The sequence below is a fragment of the Phaethon aethereus genome (genome assembly GCF_964289735.1).
Source record: "Phaethon aethereus genome assembly, chromosome: 25".
Classification (NCBI taxonomy): Eukaryota; Metazoa; Chordata; class Aves; order Phaethontiformes; family Phaethontidae; genus Phaethon; species Phaethon aethereus.
In genome coordinates this window covers 4,007,421-4,031,990 of record NC_138601.1, presented here as the reverse complement: position 1 = coordinate 4,031,990, position 24,570 = coordinate 4,007,421, and the positions used below count along the sequence as shown (strand labels likewise).

Below are 24,570 nucleotides of genomic sequence, written 5' to 3'. Positions count from 1 at the left end.
CTTATTCTGAAACTGTTGGGGTTTGGTTGAGCAGGTGGCTCTGCTGTCCTGGTGTTTTTAGCCTCCAAGTGCAAATTCTGTCATATGTAAATAGTGTTTTGTTTTTCTGTTTAAATTCACATAAAATTGTGACATACCTGAACGATGTGCTAAATTCCTTGGCTCTGACTTGTTGTACTTCCCATCTTGTTTAATGTTCTTTGGAACATGTTCTGTTCAGGTTTTTGCCAGAATGAGAAGTCATTGACAAAGTTATTTATTTTAGCTGTCCTTGTCATTCGTAGCATTGGGTTCCCTGCATGTGGTACTCGGAGGAGTGCTGGTCTAATTTAGAAACAAATTGTTTCTATTTCAAGTTTTTAAGAGAACAATCTCATTAACATTCAAGTTCCCACTCAGATCTGGTTGCGGGAGGGTGTAACAGGAGTCTTGCTGCCAAGTCTGATGCAGCTGATCCTCCGCAGCTATTTGTGAAATGCAGTAGTAGGGTTACTACTGCCTTTTAGGCTCTTAGTTTGGACCTTGGTAATGTATAATTCTCGGTGATATACAGTCTCTGTGGGAGACTGGGACTGTTTTGAGATCAAGAAGAAAAGGTACAGGAAGCTGAGGGCAAAAAAAAGTGAACTCATAAACTGTCTCTACAGGTTTCTGGCAGATCTGGGGAAGAGAGCTTTAGTCTCATGAACACCAGTTTCCTCTGTTGTTTTGGGGACCAGTGCAATGTTCATCTCTTCCTGCTATTTTGTGGTAGAGCTTACAACAAAAGGTCTCTATCTCTAAACAGAAATAGTGCTGGGGTGCTGTGGGACCCGATTCTGAGCATGCAGTCTAGAAAATCAAAAATGAGTGCTTTGAGCGTTGCTGTTTAAAGTAAATAAATTAAGTGCATTTTAAGATTTACTGCTGTTGTTACACATTCATTGATCTGACTGTGTCTAATTGCTAATTAATAACAACTGTAGGCACAGTGTGTGGTCTTTGAAATGAGCTGGCAGCACTGACTGACTGAGATGCTATTGGAGAGTCAGTTTTATAGCGGAACATCTCTGCTTCTAGAATGTGTTCTGCTGAACAGCTTGGCCAGATGTGAACTTGCTGCTGCCTCAGCTGCTCCTGCTACAAGCAAGAGAGTCTAGAACATTCACCTTTAAAGTTATTTTTTTCTTGTAAGAGCATTCACTTTCTTTATACAGAAGATGGCAAGATCAGGCAGGGGTTTATTTCTCTCTTTGGTGTGACCTGATGGTGTTTTTAAGTTGTTCATGGAAGCTGGGCCTTACTGGAGGTGTGGTCTAACAGAATAAGGATTTTTTGCAATGTTTCCTTTTTTTTCCCCCCAGTGAAAATGAGGAATTTATATATTTTTATTGCTGTCCTGTTCATCCCATGGAGTTTTTCTTTGGCAAAGTATGATGAATTTGAGGATGGAGATGACATTATGGAATACGATGATAATGACTTTGCTGAATTTGAAGATGTTAATGAAGATGCAGTCACAGAGTCTCCTCAGAGGATTATCACTACAGAAGATGATGAAGAAGAAGCCACTGTAGAGCTTGAAGGTCAGGATGAGAATCAGGAAGACTTTGATGATGCAGATGCACAGGTAATGCCTCATCTCCTTCCTCTATGTGTTTCCTAACAGTATCTCTACACCTTTCTTTCTCACCTTATCTTTTTGGATTTTGCTTACTGGACTTTGAATCTTCATGCTGTTTGTGATTTTGTCCCTTAGGAAGGTGATACTGAGAGTGAACCATATGATGATGAGGAGTTTGAAGGCTACGAAGAGAAACCAGATGCATCTCCTGGCAAAAATAAAGACCCCATAACAATAGTTAATGTAGGTATAAATGCTGATCTGCTTTCTATTTGGTGTTTCATCACTTATTTTTTAAGTCATTGGTGTACAAACATAAGAGAGAATATGTCCTAAAGAATTTGCTATTTGAATTAACAAGAGACAGTTCAGAAATGGGAAGAAGAGTGGAGACAAGAAATACCTGAAATAATGCAACAGGATAGCAGCAGAATATGATCTAGGTGTGCCAGCTTCCAACTCCATGTTCTTCTGCATTGGTTTATGCTACTTTAAATAGCAACTCTTGAAGTAAAACTTCAGGGCATATGCCCTTGGTCAGTTGATAGCTATTATAAGCTGCTAGAACTCACATCCTTGGATCAATGCTGTATTCTGCATTAAAATTGAGAATTGGAATTGGAATATAGATCAGGAAATTCTTCATTAAAACAGACCTTTTGAGACATAGTTTTGACCAAAGCATTTTGTGACTTGGCTTCTTTTACCCGTATGACTATGGGGGAGAAGTGGAGGAGCTAGAGTGCTGACCTTCACGTAATCCAAAGAAAAAACATACGTCCCAGAATATCTGGGTGCTTTGTCAACACATAAATAAGAGGTTGCAGTGATGATATGCTTACAATAAACATAGTGTATTTTTAGCTTGTGTGTGGCTAAAGTTTCAGATTAGAAATTGACTCCTCTGATGATGTTTGAAGCCAATCTCTCTGTCCACCCTGCATCACCTTCTTGTCGCCTCCCAAGAGAGTCTTTTACAGAATGATCAGGTGCTTGAGGCCTGCATTTTTATTATCCTTAAGATCTCTTTTTAAGTATTATGGCTGACCTTGGTAGTAAAAATTAAAGTTTGGATACTTTTATGACTGAAGGGTGATACAGTGATAGCAGAACAGCTAATTATTCTCTGAAGATGGCAAGGTCAGACAGGCTTCCCTGCTCCCTCACAAGTGGCTTTTGGTGATCATCCTGAAAATGCTCCTGGACATTGGGTATTTAGATTTCACCAGACGTTACCGGATGATCAGATAATGCTGTGATGGGCAGGGCATCAGGCTCCAATAATCAGTGGGTTGAGATGCTGGGCTGTTGACTACTCTTAAGGCATACATGCTAGCACAGGCTCACTTGGGAGAGAGAAATATTTTCTTTGTATTAGCCAGATACAGGAAACACCTGATAATAGCATTCCCAAAGTATGATTACTGCATCCCAGTAGAGCCAAATGCATTATGTAGGCTTAGCTCTGTCCTGTTGCCTTTGTAAAGCTTATTGCTGTGTTTGGGATCAAGCTTCTCCAGTACTCGGTGTTTTCCAAATTGTTTGTGTATATGGAATCCGTTCAATCAATATGTAAAAGACGGTCTCTATTCACTTACCGTAGGTCCCTGCTCACCTTCAAAACAGCTGGGAAAGTTATTACATGGAGATCCTGATGGTAACAGGTCTTCTTGCTTACATCATGAATTACATCATTGGGAAGAACAAAAACAACCGTCTGGCTCATGCATGGTTCAATACTCACAGGGACCTGCTAGAAAGTAACTTTGCTCTTGTTGGTGAGTTCCATAATGACTAGGATCCAGGTTTAGTTATGTGAATGAAGCTGGTTTTAGACCTGCATGTAGGCTGTAGAGAAGACTAACCTTTTCTGTGCAGATGCACGATCGCACTAATGACAGCTCTGCGTGTAGACAGATAGTGTGGCAGTGTTCCAGAGCTGAAATTAATTATGGTGTTGTAGTATAAATTATTCATAAAGATCACAGTGATACTGAAGTAATCCAGGAACAACTGAGCTCTAAGTCTACTGATGAACTTCGGTGTTTTAAATTTGTGATTTTTAGACTGCAGTTCTCTTTCACTGTTGTTTTCTTCAGGGGATGATGGCACTAATAAAGAAGCTACAAGCACTGGGAAACTAAATCAAGAAAATGAGCACATATATAACTTGTGGTGCTCGGGAAGGGTGTGCTGTGAAGGAATGCTCATCCAGCTAAAGGTAAGGATGAGTGAGTTTGTAGCACTGTTTACCTGTCACCAGTTTTCAGGTTCTAGAGGCTTTTCCATTCCAGTGTGAACAACAAGAAGTCCTAGCTTGACTCTTTTGATCACATTCAGAGACAGGGTTCTAAATATGCACACATGAAGGGAAGACTGGTTGAATTAAAGATCCATACAGGCCTATATTCTGCCAACCAAAGTAGGTAAGAGTGTGTCCTGGTTTCAGCCGGGAGGGAGCTGGTTTTCTTCACAGAAGCTAGTGTGAGACTATGTTTTGGATTTGGGATGAGAAACTGTTGATAATGTGCTGATGTTTTGGGTTGTCGCTAAGTAGTCAAGAACAGTCTAGCTTCTTGTGCTGGCCTGCTAGCAAGAAGGCTGGGGTTGCACAGGAAGCTGGGAGGGGACACGGCCAGGACAGCTGACCCAGGCTGGCCAAAGAGATATTCCCTACCATACAATGTCATGCCCAGTACCTAAACTGGAGTTGGCTGGGGGGTGGAAATCGCTGGTCAGGGATGGGCTATTGATCGCCGGGTGGTGAGCAATCGCTGTATTGGTCATCACTTGTTCTTGTACACTCCTTTGTCGGTATTATTATTGTTGTTATCATTGTTGTTTCTCTCTCTCTTTCTGTCCTATTAAACTGTTTTTATCTCAACCCATGAGGTTTTTTTTTTCTAATTCTCTCCTCCGTCCCACTGGGGGAGGGGGAGTGAGTGAGTGAGTGAGCGGCTGTGTGGTGCTTAGTTGCCGGCTGGGGCTAAACCACGACAGAGTGAATGCTTACAGAAAGAGTATAGAAACCAGAAGTATAGCGTAAAGAGACGTAACTGGATGATGAAGAGCCCAGCTGCCATTTAGAGGTCCTCTAGCCTGTTGGAGAAATGGACCAACAGGAATTCCAGTGAAGTATAACAGACAAATACAGAGTCCTGCACCTGGGATGAAACAGCCCCACACATTGGTTCAGCACATAACTGGAGGGTACAAGGCCCTGAGAAACTCCTCTAATGCAGAAAGTCAGCCTGCTTTTCAGCAGTATGGGTGACTTCCAACGGGCCCTTCAAAGCTAAATTATTCTATGAAAAATCTACTTATAACTGCCCTCTTTTTCCTTGTGCGCCACTCCTATCTGCCAGTGAAGTGCTGCACCCTAGGTATATTCATCTATCTTCTGTGTTTACAAACTTGTATTTTTAGTTTCTCAAGAGACAAGACCTACTGAACGTTCTTGCACGCATGATGAGGCCAGCTTCTGACCAAGTGGTATGTACTCAGCCCTTTAGATTAGCTGTGATAAATGGTTGCATTCCTTTGGTTCTGCTGTGCTGGTTTTGATTATTCTTGTAACACACAAGTGAATTGCTAGGTGTCTTTCTGTAGTATTCCATATCTTCCAGTTCAGTGGCTGTTAAAACAATCCGAAAGAATCATTCGTGTTTCTTTTCTGACGGTGAAATGCAAAAGGCTGATGACTGTAAATTGTTTTGTCTGTGGCTTTTATTGTTTGAGTGGTTTTGTGCACAGTCTTACCATGCTTTAAGACCTCATCTTGATAAAAAAGTGATTTTACGATCTGAAATCCTTACTGATTGTTCTTCTATCTGTTCAGTCTGCCTGAACAGAGCTGCTTAAGGCATATGCTGGCCTGGATATTATATCCTGTAATGTTACTTTTTGCTTGGCCCTTGCTGTTGATGAGGGGAATGTCTAACCGCCTAAATACCAAGAGAGGTTACATTTTGGAAGAAGAGTGGCCGTGTGCACTGTGAATACTCTTTCCATGTACCTATAACTCGAATCAACTACCTTTATCTTAGCTGTATATGGCCTCACTTAGTCTTTGTTCTTATGAATGAAAGTCTGACAAACATTGAAGTCGTGGAAGACATAGGTCTCCATTTGGCCAGTAATTTGAGGGCAGAGTACATCGTCTAAATCTGACCAAGGCTAATAACATTCTGTCTCACAGCAAATAAAAGTAACAATGAATGATGAAGATATGGACACCTATGTGTTTGCTGTTGGAACAAGAAAAGCACTGGTGCGACTTCAGAAAGAGATGCAGGACCTGGTATGTATGTTCACACTGGGAATTCTAACATGATAAATAACAGGGTATAAGAACGTCTGTTCTGTAGATTTCTTATTTTTTGGGGAACCATTGAAAACTTATGACTGACTTGTTGGAATTAGTGTGTGGGGGAAAAGACATTTTCATCTAATGGATGAAAGTCTAATGCCATCAAACAGGTGAAGTGCTAGCCAGCTGCTGTCAGAACTGCAGGAAAAGAGGCAAGTGAAAGCAGCTTACATCTTCCTTTTGGCATATAATTCATTTAGGAGGAGGCTGAAGTATATTGTCAGGATACACACAAGTGGCACTTCACCTCATTTAATTTGCACAAATGACTTTTTGAAGGATTGAAAAGTAAATTTAATTAGTGATACAGAAAGTTTGGGTCTGTTACCTGCTTTTATGTGATCTGAAATGAAAACTTTCCATGCGTTCAAGCCTTGAAGCTTGCAAAGAATCCAGTGATAACAAGCAGAGGTTTGCAAATCTTTTCTCTCATAACTTGTCTCAAGTGATAGCACTAAACTGTGGTTGATAGGATGCCAGTTGTTTTTGTTCTGTTACCAAACACTATAAGCAAAATACCTTAATCCACTTGAGCATTCCAGCATGGCTATATTACAATTGTTTTAACTTTTTCCTTAAAGTACTCACAATTGAAGGGAAATACTAACTTAAAGGCTACTGGTACTGCATGCTTTACTTCATGCTTGAAACGTCCCCAGCCAAACTGAGTGACCGAGTTAGTGTATTTTTGTTGTTTCTTATCAGGTACTTTTAGGGGTCTCACTGTGCTGCAGCAGTTCAGTCTGATAAGATACTTCGAAGCTTGTGTTTTATTTCTTTCCTCTTGTTCTGTTTCAGAGTGAGTTCTGCAGTGATAAACCTAAGTCTGGTGCAAAATATGGGCTTCCAGATTCACTGGCTATCTTGTCGGAGATGGGGGAGGTCACAGAGGGAATGATGGACGCTAAGGTAATCTTGAATGAATTGGTACAAACCTTCCTTGGTAACCCTGGGAATTGCAGCCTATGCAAAAAGGTGCTAATCTTTATCTCCTCTAAATATCACAACAGGAGAGCCAAATGGCCCTAGTGAGATCTAGAGAAATCAAGACCCTAAGGAAGCTTAAGGGCTGGAAGAAGGATGTAATTCTCATGTCTTTATTCCTTTTACATAACAACTGGTAGTCTGACATGAACTGCAGACTTAAAACTGCCTTTCAAAGCCTGGAAGTTACCTCCAACAGACAGTTTGAAGGCGGGTGTTGGTGTGTCTGTAGGTCCTCAGAGTTCACATCTGTTATCAAATGAATTGGAAAATCCCAAATGGGAGTTAGATACCTAATATCTGAGTTGGTCACATTAATTCCATGTATTGAGGCCCCTTCTAGCAAAAGCTAAAAAAAATTTGAGAGTTTAAATTTCAGTGTCATTATGGCATAGCTGAGTAATATATGGGTAGGCTGCAAATGGATCAGTGTTGGGAAAAACTAACCCCAGTTTCTCTTTTAGATGATACATTTCCTCACGCACTATGCTGACAAGATTGAGTCCGTCCAATTCTCGGACCAGTTCTCTGGTCCAAAACTTATGCAAGAGTACGTATAAAGCTACATCTCTCCTCCCAGTAGCTATTGTAACACTAAGCAAAATAGAGGCTGACAAACTTGTTTGTAGTGTGAAGCCTGCTGGAATGCACACAAAGAGGAATTGGGAGTAAAGGTGAAACAGGTGAATAAATACACTCCCAATGCTTCCAAATGCTCTATTAGTTTAGAACATCAAAGTGCTTTATTGCCTTAATATTTGTGTGCTGGTTATGCTGTAGTTTGGGCAGCTACAAATTTCAGATAACACCTAGCAGCTACAGTGTACACAGCTGCATGGAAAACAACCGAGTAATCCCACTAAAGGTATATGGCATGTTAGAGTTTTAATGGCCAAGAAGTAATACTGCAGGAGGAGAACTTGACATGCTAACTAGGATGCTATTTGAATGCATTGAGAACTAGGTTTAAGCAAAGTCTGCAGTGTAAAAACCAAAAAAACCCCCCCAAAAAACCACCACCAAAAAAACCCCCCCAAAACCAACAAACCCAACACCCCCCCCCCCACGCCCCAAACCCCAAAAACCCCAACAACAAAAACCACCAAGGCTGCTTGTCCTTCCCTAGCTGAAATAGCTGCTGAAACAGCTAAGTGTTCTGCTGTTGAATCCATCGCTTGGGTACTTCTGTTCAGGCCAATTCTCATCTGTGCTTCAGAAATACACAGATGCAGTATCTCTTCTGTTTCTCTAAGCCTCCTAGTCTTGAGGTGCTTTTAGCTGCTGTTTCAGAATTGCCAAGTGGTGGGTGATTTATCTTATCTGAATTATCATGTAGGTTGTTGAAAGGGTGTATTATGCTCACAGGCATAAAAATGATCCATATCAAAACTTGAAACTGTCCTCCAAAAAAAAGGAACATACTTTGATTTAATTGTAAGACAGCAGTACGTGTATCCTGTACTGAAATTGCTAGGCTTTGGAGGATCTGTGAAATGTAGGTCTGACTTTTTCTTATGTTGGAATACTGTGGGTTTTTGGGCAGCGAAGACTTAAATTCTTTAGAAAATATTTTTTTTCCTAACTGATATTTATAAAAGATCTGTCGTAGTATAAACAGCAGGGCATATGTAAAACTGAATGTCATTAAAAATATACAGGCCTTCTTGGGGCTCAGATGACCTCCGACAATCAGACTGGATGGTGCTGTTAGTATGTGTTTACATTAATTCCTTTTCACTGCATGCTTTTGAGTAAAACGCTTCAAGAATCTGAATTGTTTGAAATTTAAATTTGGGTTCCAGCCAGGCTTTTAATCTTGTTTATTTTATTTTAGTAGTTTGCAAGCGTCTCTGTTCTCGATGAGGTTTTCCTTAACAATGTTAGGTATTTTGTATGCCCGTATTTTTCTTCACACATTCCAGCCACTTTTTTCTTTCCTACCAGGGAGGGTCAGCTTACAAAACTGCCCGAAACTAAAAAGACACTTTTGTTTACATTTAACGGTAAGAGAAGTGGTGTACCTGTGTGTATGTGTATCTGGGGGAGTGTTGCACTTCATTTGTGTGAGTCACGTGCTCAATTTCTGTTTGTCTATAGAAGACAATATGTGATGAATGACACCAGTGCATGTAACAGGATCATTGATTGATTAGCCAGTAAAGAGAAGCCAGTAGTAACGCTGGGGACTGAGCGGCATATCGTCATGATAATAGGATATTCAGTCCTGCTATTATTGATCTCGGTTCATACTCGTATCTCTACTAGTGGTTGTATTGGGAGATGGCTTGTTTTTAAAGCTGCATGCCTTGCAGTTTGAGCTTGCACCGAGTTACTTGGTTAACCCTGTTTTGAAATAAAAAACAGCCTCTTGAGAGTCTATTCTAGAAACGGCCCATAGTTCTGTTCAACATTCAAGGCCATAGCTCCAAGTGGAGCTGATGTCAGAGCTTGAATTCAACCCTTACCTTTGTATTTCGCACTAATAAAACTAAGAAGGATTTTGTGGGGGGAAATGTGCCTGTCATTGTGTGAGGACTCTAAATGTGATCTCCAAAGCTAAACACCTCTTAGTTAATTATGTCCTTCCTAAAGAAGGAAAGAACATCTTTTTTTCATGAATGGTGCAAGCAATAAGGAAAGAGTGGTATAGCAAATAGAAAAATCCTACCAACCTCTCTGAATTAACAAGAAACTCTTTATTTCAGTGCCTGGTTCAGGCAACACTTCCCCAAAGGACATGGAGTCTTTGCTGCCTCTGATGAGCATGGTCATCTACTCTATTGACAAAGCAAAGAAGTTCCGTCTAAACAGAGAAGTAAGTAGTGTATATTTTTCTGTCTTCTGAATATTGTATGAAATTGCAACCATTACATTGTGTCCTTAATCTTAAGATTGGGAGCCTTATGTTTCTAATACGAGATACTGCATCCTGCTCATGGGGAGATGAATATTAACTGCATTTGCTTTTCTCTGTGAAAAGGGTAAACAAAAAGCTGACAAGAACAGGGCTCGCGTGGAAGAGAACTTCCTTAAACTGACTCATGTGCAAAGACAGGAGGCTGCCCAGTCCCGTCGAGAAGAGAAAAAACGGGCAGAGAAGGAGCGAATCATGAATGAAGAGGATCCTGAAAAACAGCGTCGGCTGGAGGTGAGATGGATTTTTCAAATTGCTACAAGCTACTGGCAAATTTCTCCTACGATATCTCCAGGGCTGCTTGTAGGTATACTACCAATGGCCAGCTTTGATTCACTTCTTATTTGCTGGAAGGCAGACAACTTCCAGGGCATATGCTGTAGCTTTCTGAATGTGCAGAGGCTCCCAGTGAGGAGCCAGCTCACGTGGTTAGAGCCGTGAACCCAAGTACTGGAGGTCTTTTGGCTCTTCTGAAGGGATCAGCTTGCTCTTTGAAGAGATCACCAATATTCATTCAGATCTCTCTGTCGTTGACTACAGGAAGCTGCTTTGCGGCGTGAGCAGAAGAAACTTGAGAAGAAGCAGATGAAGATGAAGCAAATCAAAGTGAAAGCTATGTGACTCCATTGTGAAAAGCGTCTCGGTGCCACCTGCAGAATTCTAATTCACAGGGTACAAAGACCTACTGAACTCATAATCTTACACTTCTTCCACAATCCTAACACTAGTAGCCATTAAGAGAAATGTTCCTTGCATTGGTGTTACTTAAATAAGTATTACAGCAACATGCAGGTGTGTGTAGAGAGCTTTGTCTTGGCAGTTTTATTCCAGGTGGTATACATTTTTGCTACTTGTCTGTTTAAAAAAAATTGCAATATTCTTGAATGCTCTTTGTCATTTGTTCTTTAAAAACGGAAGATTGTAAACCTGTCCACGTGTACTGGTAACATTCATACTTTGGTTTTAGCTATTGGGAGGTAAGGGGGAAAAACTTAATGGGAGGAAATCTGCACAATAAAAATGTACTGTGCATTTATTTGCATCAAGCTTGTAAAGGCACAAAACTTAGAGCCTTCCATACACAGTATGGATTCTTCAGGGATTTAAGCCCAGTAGAATAGAAGTGATTTTTCTTTTCTCTCTTTTTTTTTTTTTTTTAAAAAAGCAAGGGACTGAAACAGTATTTGGTCACCTGTCGGCATGATTGGCATAGGTGTAAAACATAGGTGGATTAGATAGAAGGGAATGGAATACACAAACAGTTTCCTACTTGTGGTTTTGAGTGCTGCAAGCTTAATACAATGTGAAGTCTGTAATGTCAGTGTGGTCTTTCTTCAGGAGTGAGTGTATGGTGAGTAAGCAGCTTCAACTAGCTTTCCTTGAATATTGTTACTGTACAAGTTGGCCTCAAAAACTTTTCTCCTGATCTCAGCAGCTGCTGCCTAATTCATTTCAGCCAGAAGCTAGATTTAGTGAAGTATCTGCAATTGCCAATTTCCCAAAGCAAGTAAAAACATTTCAGAGGACATATATCCTCTTCAACTGGTAAATGATCACTTCAGTTTTTTGAATATAAAAGGGGAGAATGAAGTGAATGTGCCTGTGCAAGCACTTTGCTGAGAGCTCTGCATTTTATAAATGCTTCTTGTCTAGAAGGCATTTTATTGTTGCTTGTAACACGTTTAACAGTTTTGTGGGGAAACAATGTCTTGCATTTTCTTGTTCAATACTTTGTGCGCACTTGGTTCTGAGGCAATAAGAATGAGCTGAATTGCTTGAACTTCTTGTTCCAGCATGGGATACTTCACACTACTTTAAATGCAAATGTCTGTAACCTGATATGTGCAAATACATTAATTTTATAATGGTTGGTAAAATTACTTAAAACCAAAACTAATGTAGATTATGTGAAATTTTAGAACTATTTAGCTTTAAAGATTAATCAAGGTATTGTTTCACATAGCTCTTTGAAAGGAAATACTAGTTTGTGCTCTTTTGAATAAGTGGATAACTTTCCTGAAGTCCCATACCTTGTGGGCTATGGCAGCTAATTTTGTAATATGAATATTCAAATGAACAACCTACTGAAGAGTAAAATATAATTGAAACACTCCACTTGCCTACTTTACTTGGCTGGACTCCATGTTCCTTTCATCTACTCGAATCTCGAAGCCTTGCTTGTCCTGAGTAGGTTTTTAAACATGCAGTAGCTGGCGTTATCTCCACTGCCGTGTTGGTGGAAGTGATTTCACCCGGAGTTGCTTCCTCTGAGGGCAGTGGTTGCTGGGGGAGTGCCTGTAGCTGGAGGAAGGTGGCTCTCCCCTCTGCGGGCCGGGGTGGGTGGAGAGGGAAGATTCGCCTCCTGCGTTTACGGACGGGCCCGTGCAGGCACTGCGGTAGCACCGAGGCCGCGTTCCCCTGTGCCTGAGGAGCGGCTGGGCGGGCGGCGGGTGAGAAGCCTCGGCCGCTTGTCTGAGGTAACCAACATGGCGCCTGCTGCTTCCCGCCGTTCCTGCGCGCGGGAGCTTCACAGGCGGCGTCACGCACGCGCCGCCAGACCTGTGCGCGCGCCCGCATCACGTGGCAGCGTGCTGGCGTCACACGCACAGAGTCTCCTGCCGGCAAGCGGCGGCCGCAGCCTGAGGAGCGGGTGAGGGGTGCGGGGGGTGTGTGTCGTTGTCCCGCGGGGCCCGGCCGGTGCTTGCACCGCCGGCCGCGCTCCGGTAAGGCCCTCCCGGCCTGGGGCCGCTGGGCCCCGGGCGGGCGAGGGCGGGTGAGCGCTGCCCGGCGCTGCGCACGGTCCTGGGGTGAGGCGTGAGGGGGTGACCCGCTCTTGTGCCTGCAGGTTGCCCGTCCTTTCACGAGCTGCGTGTGGTAACACAAACGCGGAGTCCATGTCTTTTCTTGTAAGTAAACCCGAACGGATTAGGGTGAGTGCTGAACACCTTCCAGCTTCCCTCAGACGCCGGCGTGTCGGTAGAGCCTGCCTTGCGCTTGTGCAGAGGAGCTGCGGCGGGGCCGGCCTCCTGCAAAGCACCTTAAAGTCACGTTAAAACGTGCTAATTATAGGGCAGGGTGTCGATGTGCAAGCTAGGTGCTAGATAAAAAACTCTCTGCGCTGAAGTATTTATTGCTCGCACACCTGCGTCTCCTCTGTGTGCGATGCAAGGAGTTTGTAATGCGCGTCGCAATTAAGAAAAAGTGCAGTAATGCTGATTCCAACCTTTGTCGCACAGGTTCACTTTGTGATTTGTTGTTTGTTTTTTTTTTTTTGTAAACGTAAATTAGCTTGGAAAGCTGAACGTAACAGCTTTTTTCAATTCTGCATTTTTAAGTGAGGAAGTTTCATGCTAGTAAACCACTTTCAGTGCCTTAAAATGGTATTACTATATACAAGTTTTGCATCGTTACCAGCTGAAGACTCGTTGGTGCTTTCTAGGACTGGCTTCTCTCGCACTAAAGAACATAAGCTACTATTTTAGTTACTTTGCCGAGTAGGCAAATGCTAATGTGGGAGTGTTTGTGATTGTTTATTTAATGCTAACTTCATGATCCACACTCTGCAAGCCTAACATTGCATATTCACTTGCATGTTATGTGTGTGTGTGTGTATATGTATTTTTTTTCTTTGAATCACAGAGTTGAATAGAATGGTAGAAAGCATTTCTCTGCACAGCCTAATGCTTTCTGTGAATTTTAAGCATGAATTCTGGAAGAGAACAACAGCTTTAAAATATTTATGTTCTAATTTTGCATTCTGTCAATAGATATGTAACCAAAATACTTAAGTTCTCCAAGACATCACTTCATTGTAAATAGTTGAGGCTTTTTTTACACCTATTACACCCAAACCAACAACTTTTATTTGCCTATGTATGGGAGTTGTAGCATGATTATTATTTTTGCTGTATGTGCATGGATAAAGGTTCTTGTCTGAATGATCTAAAACTATGTCAACTTTATTGCAAATGCATACTGGTCAGGAAAAGCAGTAGCACCTGTGTGGTTGCTGGGTGCATGCCATCGTAGTGGCACAAGAAAAGAATATCCTTGTCCAAAGGAAGGCTGTAACTCTGATGTTGCAGCTAATGAGTCTCAGGCCATAGCAGAATCCTTGAAGTGTTATGATTCTTTTATGTTTTTTGTGGGGGAGGGGGAAAAGAACCTTGTTTCTAGATGGAATAACTAATTATCTGGGTGTGGTTTTTTTTTCTTTCAGCGGTGGGTGTCTGAAAAGTTCATTGTTGAGGGCTTAAGAGAGTTCGAACTGTTCGGAGGTAAGTTCTCTTCTTGTGAGGCGATCTTGTTAGAAATGTTTTATTTTAACCGCAAGGTCTGTTGATTTGGTTGTAAATACGTATCTTAACAGTAAAAGAGATGAATAAATCTGGTTGTAGCACCAGATCTGGTTATTTCATATGGTTTTTCAAGCTGGCTAGCCACATAAAGTTAATATGGAAGTGTCCAAGATCTAGCAAGTTATTTAGAAATCAATGGCATGTTGATGGCAGTACTATTTTCACACCCTGTGTTCTCTATTTCTTAGCATAACTGCTTTTTTCCTATGCAAAAGATAGATTTGGGAAGGTTGATTATAATTTTCCGAGTAAAAGTGGATTTTAAAACTCTGATGGTAGCTCCCAGTTGTGCTTGCAGGAGAGCTGATTGGCTTCTGTTCTGCTTTGTGCAGTCACGAACAAAATTGCCCACTAGGATGCGGAATTCCTGATCAGTGACATGGAAAGCAACTAAAGCGTAGGAAAGATGTCTAGATCTTGAGCTTCCAGGTGGAGTGGAAGGATTTTCACTACTCTAAATGAACCTTTGATAGTTTCTTCTCTCTTAAGCAAAGTAGAGATGTCATTTTGTAATGTGTTTAGAGGTATAATAAAAAAAATTGTTGCCTTATATTAATGTTGAGTATATGAACAGTAGCACTATTTGAATCTATTTAATTCCTATACTGGTACTACAATTTGATTATTTTTAGTGCCGCAACCTTATGTGTAAATTGAATGCTTTTGTCTATTAAAAATATTGTATATATTTGGTATCAAAAAGTATCATGCAGGGTTATTTACTCAGTTTTCCAAGTATATTTTTAATGGGTATCTGCTGAACACAACATGGTGAACAATTAATTTCTTTACTCCAGAGCAGCCTCCGGGTGACTCTCGGAGAAAAGTAAGTGACTTTTGCAGGCTGTGGTGCTGTGGTTCATTGCATGGAGATTATTCCTTGTGGAAGTTTGATTTTTCTTTTTATCTTAGTTATATATTTCATCTCTATATTTAGCTCTACAAGTGTGGAAACAGGTTTCACCCTGGAGTAGAGATTTTGGTGTGTGGTTTTCAAACTATATGTGATAAGTCAAAACTTTAAACTTAATCTCTTGGATTTGTATTTGTGTCATCATTGTCCCTTCCCCCAGCCCCCCAAGGATTTCTTTTTTGACATGATTTAGATCTGATTCTTCAGAGATGCTGATCTCTTATAACTCTCTTTTATTCTAAAAGGAATAGGTTAGTTTATAGGACTTCTGAAAACTAGGCCCAAAAAATTTTATGTTGACCATTCAAAACCAGCGTTCCCTTCTGAACACATCGATTCCGATTTCCTTTCTCTTCCCTGTAGAGCAACCACAACAGAGGCTCCAACATCAAACCCAAACATTGTGTAATTTTCAGTTTGAGGTGACTTTGCCTCTTGTTGTCTGGTTGTCTTCAGACCCAATTCCGCACATGCTTAGAGAGCTTTGCCTCTTAAAAACTAATCACTAGCAAATGTGGAATGTCTGTTAAAAAATGTACAGCCAAGGTGTGGCAGTTGAAAACTTCACCTTGATGCTTTTTGTTCTGCAGGCCTTGCTTGCACACTATCTGGTTCATAATGAACAATGCTCATAGAACAACACAACTTGCGATAGAATATATTTGTCTTAATTATTTCCCACCTACCCACACTATATTGAAACATTTCTGTGTGCAGGTGTTGCTCTAGTTTAAGCTAATTACAAAAGCAATTTAAGTGTGATTTGATTTTAAGTGTGTCAGTTCAAGCTGCTTATAATCGATTTTTGTGCCAGTGTCTGTAATTTATGGGCACAAAAAAAGCTGAAAATAGGAGATGTACATAGAATGTTTTGTATAAAGTCAAGTAAATTCACACCCTTTTTTAAATTGCTGAGTATTACGCATATGCTGGACTGGAAGCAAATTGAGATTAGCATCTGTTTTGTTTTTGTTACATTATTCACTTGGGGTTTGGTCACCTCTGCAGTGGTATTGCTGACTCTTATTTTGATTTTTACATCTAAATAAAAGCTTACTATTTCCAGCAGGGCTATAGAAGAAGGTAAATAATTTGGGGAGAGGGATGGGAGGAAAATTTTTGTTGCTCATGGTGAAAATGAATGAGGGAATGAGGAGGTGGAGAGGAAGACAGAAGAAAAATGACATTCCCTCGTCCTAGTTCAGATGAACATCATTTGTCAGATGCAGATCCTTGCTAGCATCACATAACTGATTTTCTTATGGCATTTATAACAGTAGTTGCCTTTCAAAGATTAATTTCCTTAAATTTATCTCAAATTAAAATCAGATCAATAAGCCAGAGAGCTAGCTCTTAATGTCATGCCATAAAGCTAGTCATATGTGACTTCATTTTGCAGCTGCTTTTGCTTTTGACCATACACCAAAAGTTGTCCTGTGTGAAACCACCGAGGAGCTTTTTTTCAGTATTTCATAAATGACATTTCAGTTTAACTTTTTTTTTTTTAAACTCTTGTATGATGTTGATAAAATTCTGGTAGAGCTCCTTTTGCATTAACTCTCAGTTATTGGTCACTGCTAACATGAAGAGAGGTGAGTGAAGACGTCTGATGTACTGGAAGACTTTAAAAAAGGGAATTTACAGTATTTTTCCATTAGTGTTGAAATAGCCTACACCATTAATAAGATTAAATTTATTTTTTTGCATCTGTTTTGTTGGCTTATGCTATATCTGGAGTGGACTTTAATAAAGCAAACTACTTACATTGCTCAGTGTTTCACCAGCTGTCATTGCTCCATAACGCTGCTTATCAGAGCCTCCTGCTTTCATTTCCTTGGTGGTGCCTTTCTGCTTCAGAGGTTTCCATCTGCCTGTGTGTCTATCCTGGCAATCTTGCAGTTGACGGGACTGTGTGAAATTGCTGGAAGAAGTAATAAACGATACAATTGAGATCAGAATTGACAGGCATCTTTAACAGAAGTTTGAAATTGTGCATGGAAAGTTGCTGCCTGTTCTCAGCCAAGGAACAGCACTGTGTAGCGTTACTAGAATAAAGGATTTGGGACTGCTGAGATCTCGGGGGTTAGCTATCCTGAAAGAGGACTGAGTTGCTGTGCTGGAGTTGTTTGAGCTGAAATTATACCGTAGCACTGTTACAAATCTTAAGTTTTGCCTTTTCCCTTAACTGAAGAATACACCTATTTTAAAGGTAGGCAGAGAGAGGTAAAATGTGTGCTGTTCAAAGTCAGTTGAAAGGTGGAACTTGGGAAGTGTGACTGTTAGCTTACTCCCAAAAGTATACCTAGGGACCCAAAGGTAATTTATGGCAAATTCATGTCTGTGCTCATTGCACTATGTTTACCCTGGGCTGACTGTACAACAGCAAGTTCCTTGTTTTTCAGCTGTCACTGTGCTGTTTCCATCTTTCAGTGATGGAAAAAAAAAAAAAAAAAGAGTATGTGCTGTCTAGGAAAATGCACGAGCCTTTTCTGCTTCATGTACCATGAGAAAAGGTCTGATAAAGGGCAGTTGCAGTTGATGAAGAATGAGGTGGAAAAAATGAGCTGGAGTTCCAAATGTCAGGAGGAGTTAATGTGCTGGAAATTTCAGGTAACTCAATTTGATCTTAGACACCAAATAAATTTGGTTCCCCATTAGGATGCTCATTGTGACTTTGAAGTTTGAGGGAGTTCGAAGGTATAATGGAACTTGCAAGAATATTGAAGTTTGTCTTCTGTGAAATCCTGCTTGGAAGGATTTATGTGTGTGTAAATAAAGCAGATGGCTTTATGTCAGGTGTAGTGAAGAAGAGCTGACAGGCTTGGGAGTGCTGCCTTCCCTGTGTGGTGTGGGTTCTTTTTTTTTATTTTTATTTTTTCTTTGTTTTCTTTTTTTTTCCCCCCTGTAAGCACTAATGCTTTGCATTTCAGTTTTTGCTTTCATTTGGAGCTTCTCTTTTCATGTGTGTCTGATCTTCATATCTTGGCCTAAGTTGGTTCATCACTTGTACCATTCAGCCAAGCAGCTTCAGTTGCGCTGGTCTCATCACAGACGAGCAGCTGAAAACCAGAAGCCCCAGCATCAGACAGGAATGCTGACTGCCACAGTGCAGAGAAGTGCTATATATAACCAAGCTTTTCTTTGGCCCCTGCTCAGACAACAGGATGGTGGCACAGAAGTTTTTGTAATTAATGGGAGAAAGGTAGTTATTATAAAGCAGTGCTTAATTTGTCCTGGGGAATAGTAATTGGCTTTATCCAAATATTCCTAAAGAAATTCTAGCTTACAGTAATTAAGAACCTACCTGTTAGAGTTACATGTTTTGAAATACAGATGTCTGGATCTTCTGAAATGAGGCATCTCCTGGATATCGATTGATAAATAACTACTTAAAATTATTTTAACAGCAATTAAATTCTCTCTTCTGTATTCAGTACTGTCATATTATTTTGAGGTGTATGATAATATAAGGAGCAGGTGATTTTTCCAGCACGTGATCTTTATTTCTTTTGACCTGACTTCATATTTTTTTTTTCCCCAGACAAATGAGGCGAGCTCCGAGTCGATAGCTTCTTCCCCTAAAAGGGACACCATGAGCAACTTCCTACCAGACAGCGGCTGTTATGAGTTGCTCACTATCATAGGTAATGGTGGGCTGGAGGATCAGAAGTCTGCTTTGCAAAGAAAATAACTTCTGCAAATTTGTTGGCCTTTTCTTGATTGATTACTTATTTTTGACATTAGATGCCTGTCCTCTTTGATTTTAAAATCACTTTAATAAAAAATGAGATGCCAGTCCTAAAGGCTTTCCACTGAAAGGGGCACGTGGTGGGTTAATGATACTGAATGTGAAATACAAAGTCAGCAGAAACAGCCTGAAACCTGTCCCTGTCCTTGGCGGGGCTGTGGCCTAACAATTTTATTTCTACCTCAGTTCTGAACTTGAAAGACAGGATAATATTACTGGCTAGGAGGATTTCTCTTGGGATACGTGCCAAGGAAGGTGGTATCTGATGGAACAATTACTCCTTTTCATAAGGCCAAAAATAGTTTCGGTAAATGAGTGTAAAGATTATTTAAGGGTCAAGGACTGGAGGCGTGCTCTAGAAGTGTGTGGTTCCAGAAATATTGCTGAAGCGTTAATGGCTTTTCTTTCAGGCAGAGGCTTTGAAGACTTGATGGTTGTGAACTTGGCAAGGTATAAACCCACAGGAGAGTATGTCACCGTCAGAAGAGTGAACTTGGAGGCCTGCACAAATGAAATGGTCACATTCTTGCAGGTAACACGAATCCACCAATACTGTAATGCAAATTTAGGAGGGGACAGACAGCAAGAGCGGTGCTTATCAATACTGTATTCATATTTCTGCATTTACTAAATTTGAATCAAAATATCTCTCTTTTTTAATTTTAGGGGGAACTTCATGTTTCCAAGCTCTTCAACCACCCTAACATTGTGCCGTACAAAGCAACTTTCATTGCTGACAATGAGCTATGGGTAGTGACATCTTTCATGGCCTATGGTAGGTGGAGAGCGAATACCTTTGGCCATCATATTCTGTGAAATGAAATTTAAGAGGTGAACTGTCCTTGGCATTTTTTTTCCCTGACCAATTAAGAGGTGTTTTGTTTCTTTTTAGGTTCTGCAAAGGATTTAATCTGTACCCATTTTATGGATGGGATGAGTGAACTGGCTATTGCATATATCCTCCAAGGCATATTGAAAGCACTTGACTACATCCACCATATGGGCTATGTACATAGGTATTAAAAAAAAAAAAAACAGGGTGATCTGTTTTCCTTCTGTCACAAGTTCTCAGAAATACTGCTCATCATTAGAGCAGCGTGGGTAGTTCAAGAGATGTGGAATGCATTATCAAGTTTTGTATTACTTTGCTGTTAGAGCCAGTCAGTTTGATAGTAATGGGAAGTTATCACTGATCTTGGTAAACTGCATGAAAGTGTCACTGTGGAACAAACTTTTCCCAAAGACCACTGTGTATCTAAAATCACAACTGCAGCTCATGTTGACAGGCTGACTTGTTAAGGCTCTGTTCAGATGCTATTGATTTTTTTTTTTTTTCAGTTGATTATTGATTATTTTAGTGGGCATAGTGGTGTTGGGTTGATGGTTGGACTTGATGATCTTTAAGGTCTTTTCCAACCTTAATGATTCTGCAGTAGTATCCAAATTGAGACTGATGGTGGTGGTAGGGATTTGCCCTGTTGCTGTTGAAAGTCCTGGATCCATAACCTTTAGTCTTGCATTTCTCCTTGCCACAGACACATTCTTTGGGAACCTGCAAAGTGGGTGAATAGAGTCCTGTTAATTTTTGTAGAAGTGGTTTTGCACAGCAGTCAAGACCGTCGGTAGGAGTCTCAGCCTCCTGAGGAGGCTGATCAAGTATTGTCCTGTGCATTGAGCTGTCTGAAGTAGGCTTTTATCTTTTCCGTAGGTGCTCACTAAGGATGAATTTCTGTTTAGTACTACAGCTTCTCTTAATCTTTCTAAATCACTGTTTCCACCCCTTAGCATATTTTTCCTCTTCTCTGAGACATCCTTCTGTTGCGAGAGTAAATTTCAAATGCTGAAAATTCTAGGTTATTAGTGGTTACTACTTTCATTGTCTGCACTGTAAGAGAAATTCAGCCTTAAATCCTTTGCAGTGCCCTTCCGCACTAAGTTTTCCTGGGAAAACTGCAAGGAACATAACTCTTTCGAGCACAGAGAACCTGACTATTTTTACTTTTTTTATTTTTTAGGAGTGTTAAAGCCAGCCATATCCTGATCTCTGTAGATGGGAAGGTGTACCTCTCTGGCCTGCGAAGTAATCTAAGTATGATCAACCATGGGCAGCGACTCAAAGTTGTTCATGACTTTCCCAAATACAGCATCAAGGTCCTGCCCTGGCTCAGTCCTGAAGTCTTGCAGCAGGTGTGTTTAAAAAAAAAAACAAATTAAAAAAACCACCAAAACTGCTAGTTTTTAATGATATATGGTATCTCTTTATGATTTTCTGAGTTCTTGGCGGGGGGGGAGGGTTGGGGGCCACAACGGAAGCCACAGGGTTACTTTTTCTTGTGTTGAACTCTATTCTTTTTATGTTAAAATCACTGACCCCTAGCAAGGGGAAACCTGTATTCCTGTAAACAGGGGCAATTGCTGAGAATCCCATGTTACAACATTGTCTTTTCTTTCCCTCCAGAGGAAGGTGTGCGAATGCAAGGAAAAGGAAGGGGAGAGGCTAGAGGAAACAGATTTGGGGCAGGTGCAGGGCAAGTGCATAGAATTTGGTCTGATCTATTTGACTAAACAGTTTTCTTGCAGGTACCTCTAACAGACTCTTCCCGTTAGCAAAGTGTTATATTAGATGCCATCCCTACTAGTTAGTTGATTTCAGTTAAATAAATGTTGCCCTTAACTGTGGGTTTTAACAAACAAAAAAATCACCACCACAATAAACCAGCCTATATGTGGGTTGTACTGTTTCTGCTCTAACCATCTGGGTTTGCTGTTCTGCATATCGAATCACGGGTATTGCCCACGCAATCCCATGTAAGTCCACAAGGCTAATTTTTATTTTCCTTTCATCTAGAATCTCCAGGGTTATGATGCAAAATCTGACATTTACAGTGTAGGAATAACAGCCTGTGAGCTGGCAAATGGACACGTACCATTTAAAGACATGCCTTCTACTCAGGTAAGGTTTAAAAGCTGTTCTTTTCTCATCCTTGATCCTGGCACACGGAACTGCTTTGCTGCACTGGGCTGTGAAGACTGAAGGGTGCCATGCCTACCTGAATGGGAAATCTTAACTGTCTAGTCTTTCTGTGTGTGATGTTGCTTCTGCCCCTCTCTTCCAGATGCTCTTGGAGAAGCTGAATGGAACTGTTCCCTGCCTGCTAGACACCACCACGATTCCTGCTGATGAGCTGACTATGAAGAGCTCCCGTTCAAGTGCTAACTACGGGATGGGTGAGAGCATGGCTATTAGCAATGCGAGAGCGGCCAACGGAGAGCCAACCCTGCACCCTTATCTTCGGACCTTCTCCACCTACTTCCATAACTTTGTAGAGCAGTGCCTCCAAAGGAACCCTGATTTCAGGTAAAGCCAGGTGAAAGCTGCTCTTCACAGACCTGCACTATTCTAGGGCTGATTAAACTGTGAGAGCCAGCAGAGGTGGTTCTAAGTTTTCTTTCTGAAAGCATAGCGGAGTGAAGATGTGCTCCATACACTGAGAAGAGCAGTCCATGTATGTAAAACAAGAGCAGTGTTAACAGTTTGAGCACTTTTTGTAAGAAATGCTGAAGAATTACTTTGCAGCCTTCTTTGGGGGGTAGAGTGGTGCTACATGTCAAGAAAAGAAACTGAACAACTTGAGTTTCTGGGCCCTGAGACTGTTTATCCAGTTTCCATCACTCTGAATGTCTGCTGTTCAGCCAGCAGAGAGTAGCGATGGGAAGTGATCAAGAACTGTATTTTCCTCTGTAGAGAGCGTAAGGTCGTCCTTAGCCATGACAAACTTCTCCAGCATCCACCTTCTTCAGGCACTTTCCCTTGACCAAACGCTGGCATGTGCAAGTAGGTAACTTGCGCAGAAGGCTGAACTGCTTGCATAAAACGTCACATGAACATAATAAACAGCGCTGCTGGTTACAGAAGGGAGATACCCTATAGCTGAGAAATGAGAGAGGGTGGAAGGACCCACGTCTCTTCTTTCTTCCACTACCTGACTTCAAACACAGATGCATTTTCTTGTGTGCTTACTTTATTCTAACTCCCTTCTTACAGACCAAGCGCGGGCACTCTACTTAATCATCCCTTTTTCAAGCAGGTAAGGAACTCATTCAATCTGCAGATAAAGAATCGGTGGCTTTTCTGTTGTTGTTGTCTTGCTGTGTCACAACTAGAGGGTGGGAATGTCGAGTTGCTCAATTTTGTGTGATCTGAAAGGATTAAGTTAGTTTGACTAATTGTAGTGCAGCTTGGTGATCCTCACATTCCCCTGGCAGATGGACAGGCTGCTCTCTGTGCATCTCTTATCTAAAGAGAGGATGTGAATCTGCTGGGCCTGTATGCCAGAAGTTTTTCACTCGCAGACTGTAGAGTGCTGGGGCAAGGCAGTCCTAGCCTGGCCTGGTCTTACAGAGACCAAACTGAGGTGACCTGAGTGGCAGGTTGGTGAGTTCCAGCCCTGGCCTGGGAAGAGGCAGAGGCTCTGCTGCCCCTGCAGCGATCTGTCTCGCTTGCTGTGAGCTGAGGGTTAGGGTGATGCTTCACTGAGGGGAGCATCAGGACTGTAGCGCCCAAGTGCTGCTGAAAAGACTGCCTGCAAAGCACTTTCTTGTTACAAGATGCAGCGCGAAAGCCCTGCATGCCTCTGGGTGCAGGCGGGAGGATAATACCGTGTTCTTTCTACCTGTAACCACACGTTATTCTGCTCACCTGTGATGCACAGCTGTGGGGAAGCATTTCAGCAGCTGAGTTCTCTCCTTTCTGTGCAGATCAAGCGCCGTGCTTCTGAAGCACTTCCTGAACTTCTGCGCCCCGTCACCCCAATCACCAGTTTTGAAGGAACGCGGCCCCAGGATCCCAGCGGCATTTTTGGGCTGGTGTCAAACCTGGAGCAGCTGGATGTGGATGACTGGGAATTCTAGAAAAATGGGGACTGTATCTGCCTCTGGAGGAGCTTTATGGACATTGTAATTTATTCGTCCTCTTCATAAAAGGTGATGAATGTTACACATAGAAGAGTTTATAGGTCCTTGGGAAGGAACTTCAACTGCCCGTTTACTTAAGAAGTAGCCAGGAAACAAATGGACAGACCTGAGCTGGAAAAGCATTGACCCCAAGGAACTGTGGAGTATTCCAGATGGTGCAGTGCCCAGAGCCCCAGTTCTTGCAACGGAGCACTGGTAGATCACTCAAATGGGTTGTGTGAGTGTGTTTAGTCTCTATTTATGTTTTTCTAAAAATCACTGGCTTCCTTGTATCATAGTTGAAGACTGCATGTCCCTACCCTCTTTTGTTTTTTCTCTTCTAAGGGTGCCTTAGAGTTAAGGGGAGGCAGGCAGCTCTTAGTTTTGGGCATTCTTTTAGAGCTAGTTGGATTACTGTTACAGTCTTGTCACAGGGGAAGGTTTGGGGGGGTGGGGGAGGGATTATGTTCTTAAATTTATTCTCTGCTTTGTGATGGAAAATGGGAGATGGAAGACAACCTGCTTCCATTCCAGGCACACTCACGGCATTGGGCATTCCTCGGCAGCACTGGATTCTTCTCTTCCATAGAGAGCTTTTGAGAAGATTCCTCTCACTTGGTGCTGAGCATTCTGAACTCCAGGTCAGACAGGGCATTCCAGCCTCTCCTCCCGTGGCTGCCTGGGTCACTAAAGCGAGTGTGTACACCTGTGCACTGTACCAGCTTTTT

General features: G+C 41.6%; 2 protein-coding genes across 5 annotated transcripts; both read left to right on the top strand.

Moving 5' to 3' along the window:
* Nucleotides 1–1,164: 1,164 nt before the first annotated feature.
* Nucleotides 1,165–10,491, top strand: CCDC47 (coiled-coil domain containing 47; the record flags this gene model as incomplete). Its single annotated transcript, XM_082010422.1, has 12 exons — nt 1,165–1,609; nt 1,739–1,846; nt 3,207–3,381; nt 3,703–3,824; nt 5,030–5,095; nt 5,802–5,903; nt 6,771–6,881; nt 7,421–7,506; nt 8,901–8,959; nt 9,662–9,771; nt 9,937–10,104; nt 10,411–10,491. The coding sequence occupies exons 1-12, from the start codon at nt 1,349–1,351 to the stop codon at nt 10,489–10,491; spliced, it is 1,449 nt and encodes a 482-aa protein (XP_081866548.1). The 5' UTR covers nt 1,165–1,348.
* A 2,273-nt stretch (nt 10,492–12,764) lies between these two features.
* Nucleotides 12,765–23,849, top strand: STRADA (STE20 related adaptor alpha; the record flags this gene model as incomplete). Of its 4 annotated transcripts, XM_082010695.1 has the most annotated exons (12): nt 12,765–12,800; nt 14,090–14,147; nt 15,026–15,054; nt 18,683–18,785; nt 19,300–19,421; nt 19,556–19,664; nt 19,782–19,905; nt 20,905–21,076; nt 21,738–21,842; nt 22,006–22,247; nt 22,935–22,977; nt 23,648–23,800. In XM_082010695.1, the coding sequence occupies 12 exons, from the start codon at nt 12,765–12,767 to the stop codon at nt 23,798–23,800; spliced, it is 1,296 nt and encodes a 431-aa protein (XP_081866821.1). The 4 variants fall into 4 exon arrangements, with proteins under 4 accessions (XP_081866821.1, XP_081866820.1, XP_081866823.1 ...); XM_082010694.1 differs by lacking the exon at nt 22,935–22,977 and having other exon boundaries at nt 23,648–23,849; XM_082010697.1 differs by lacking the exons at nt 14,090–14,147; nt 15,026–15,054 and having other exon boundaries at nt 12,765–12,776.
* Nucleotides 23,850–24,570: the final 721 nt, after the last annotated feature.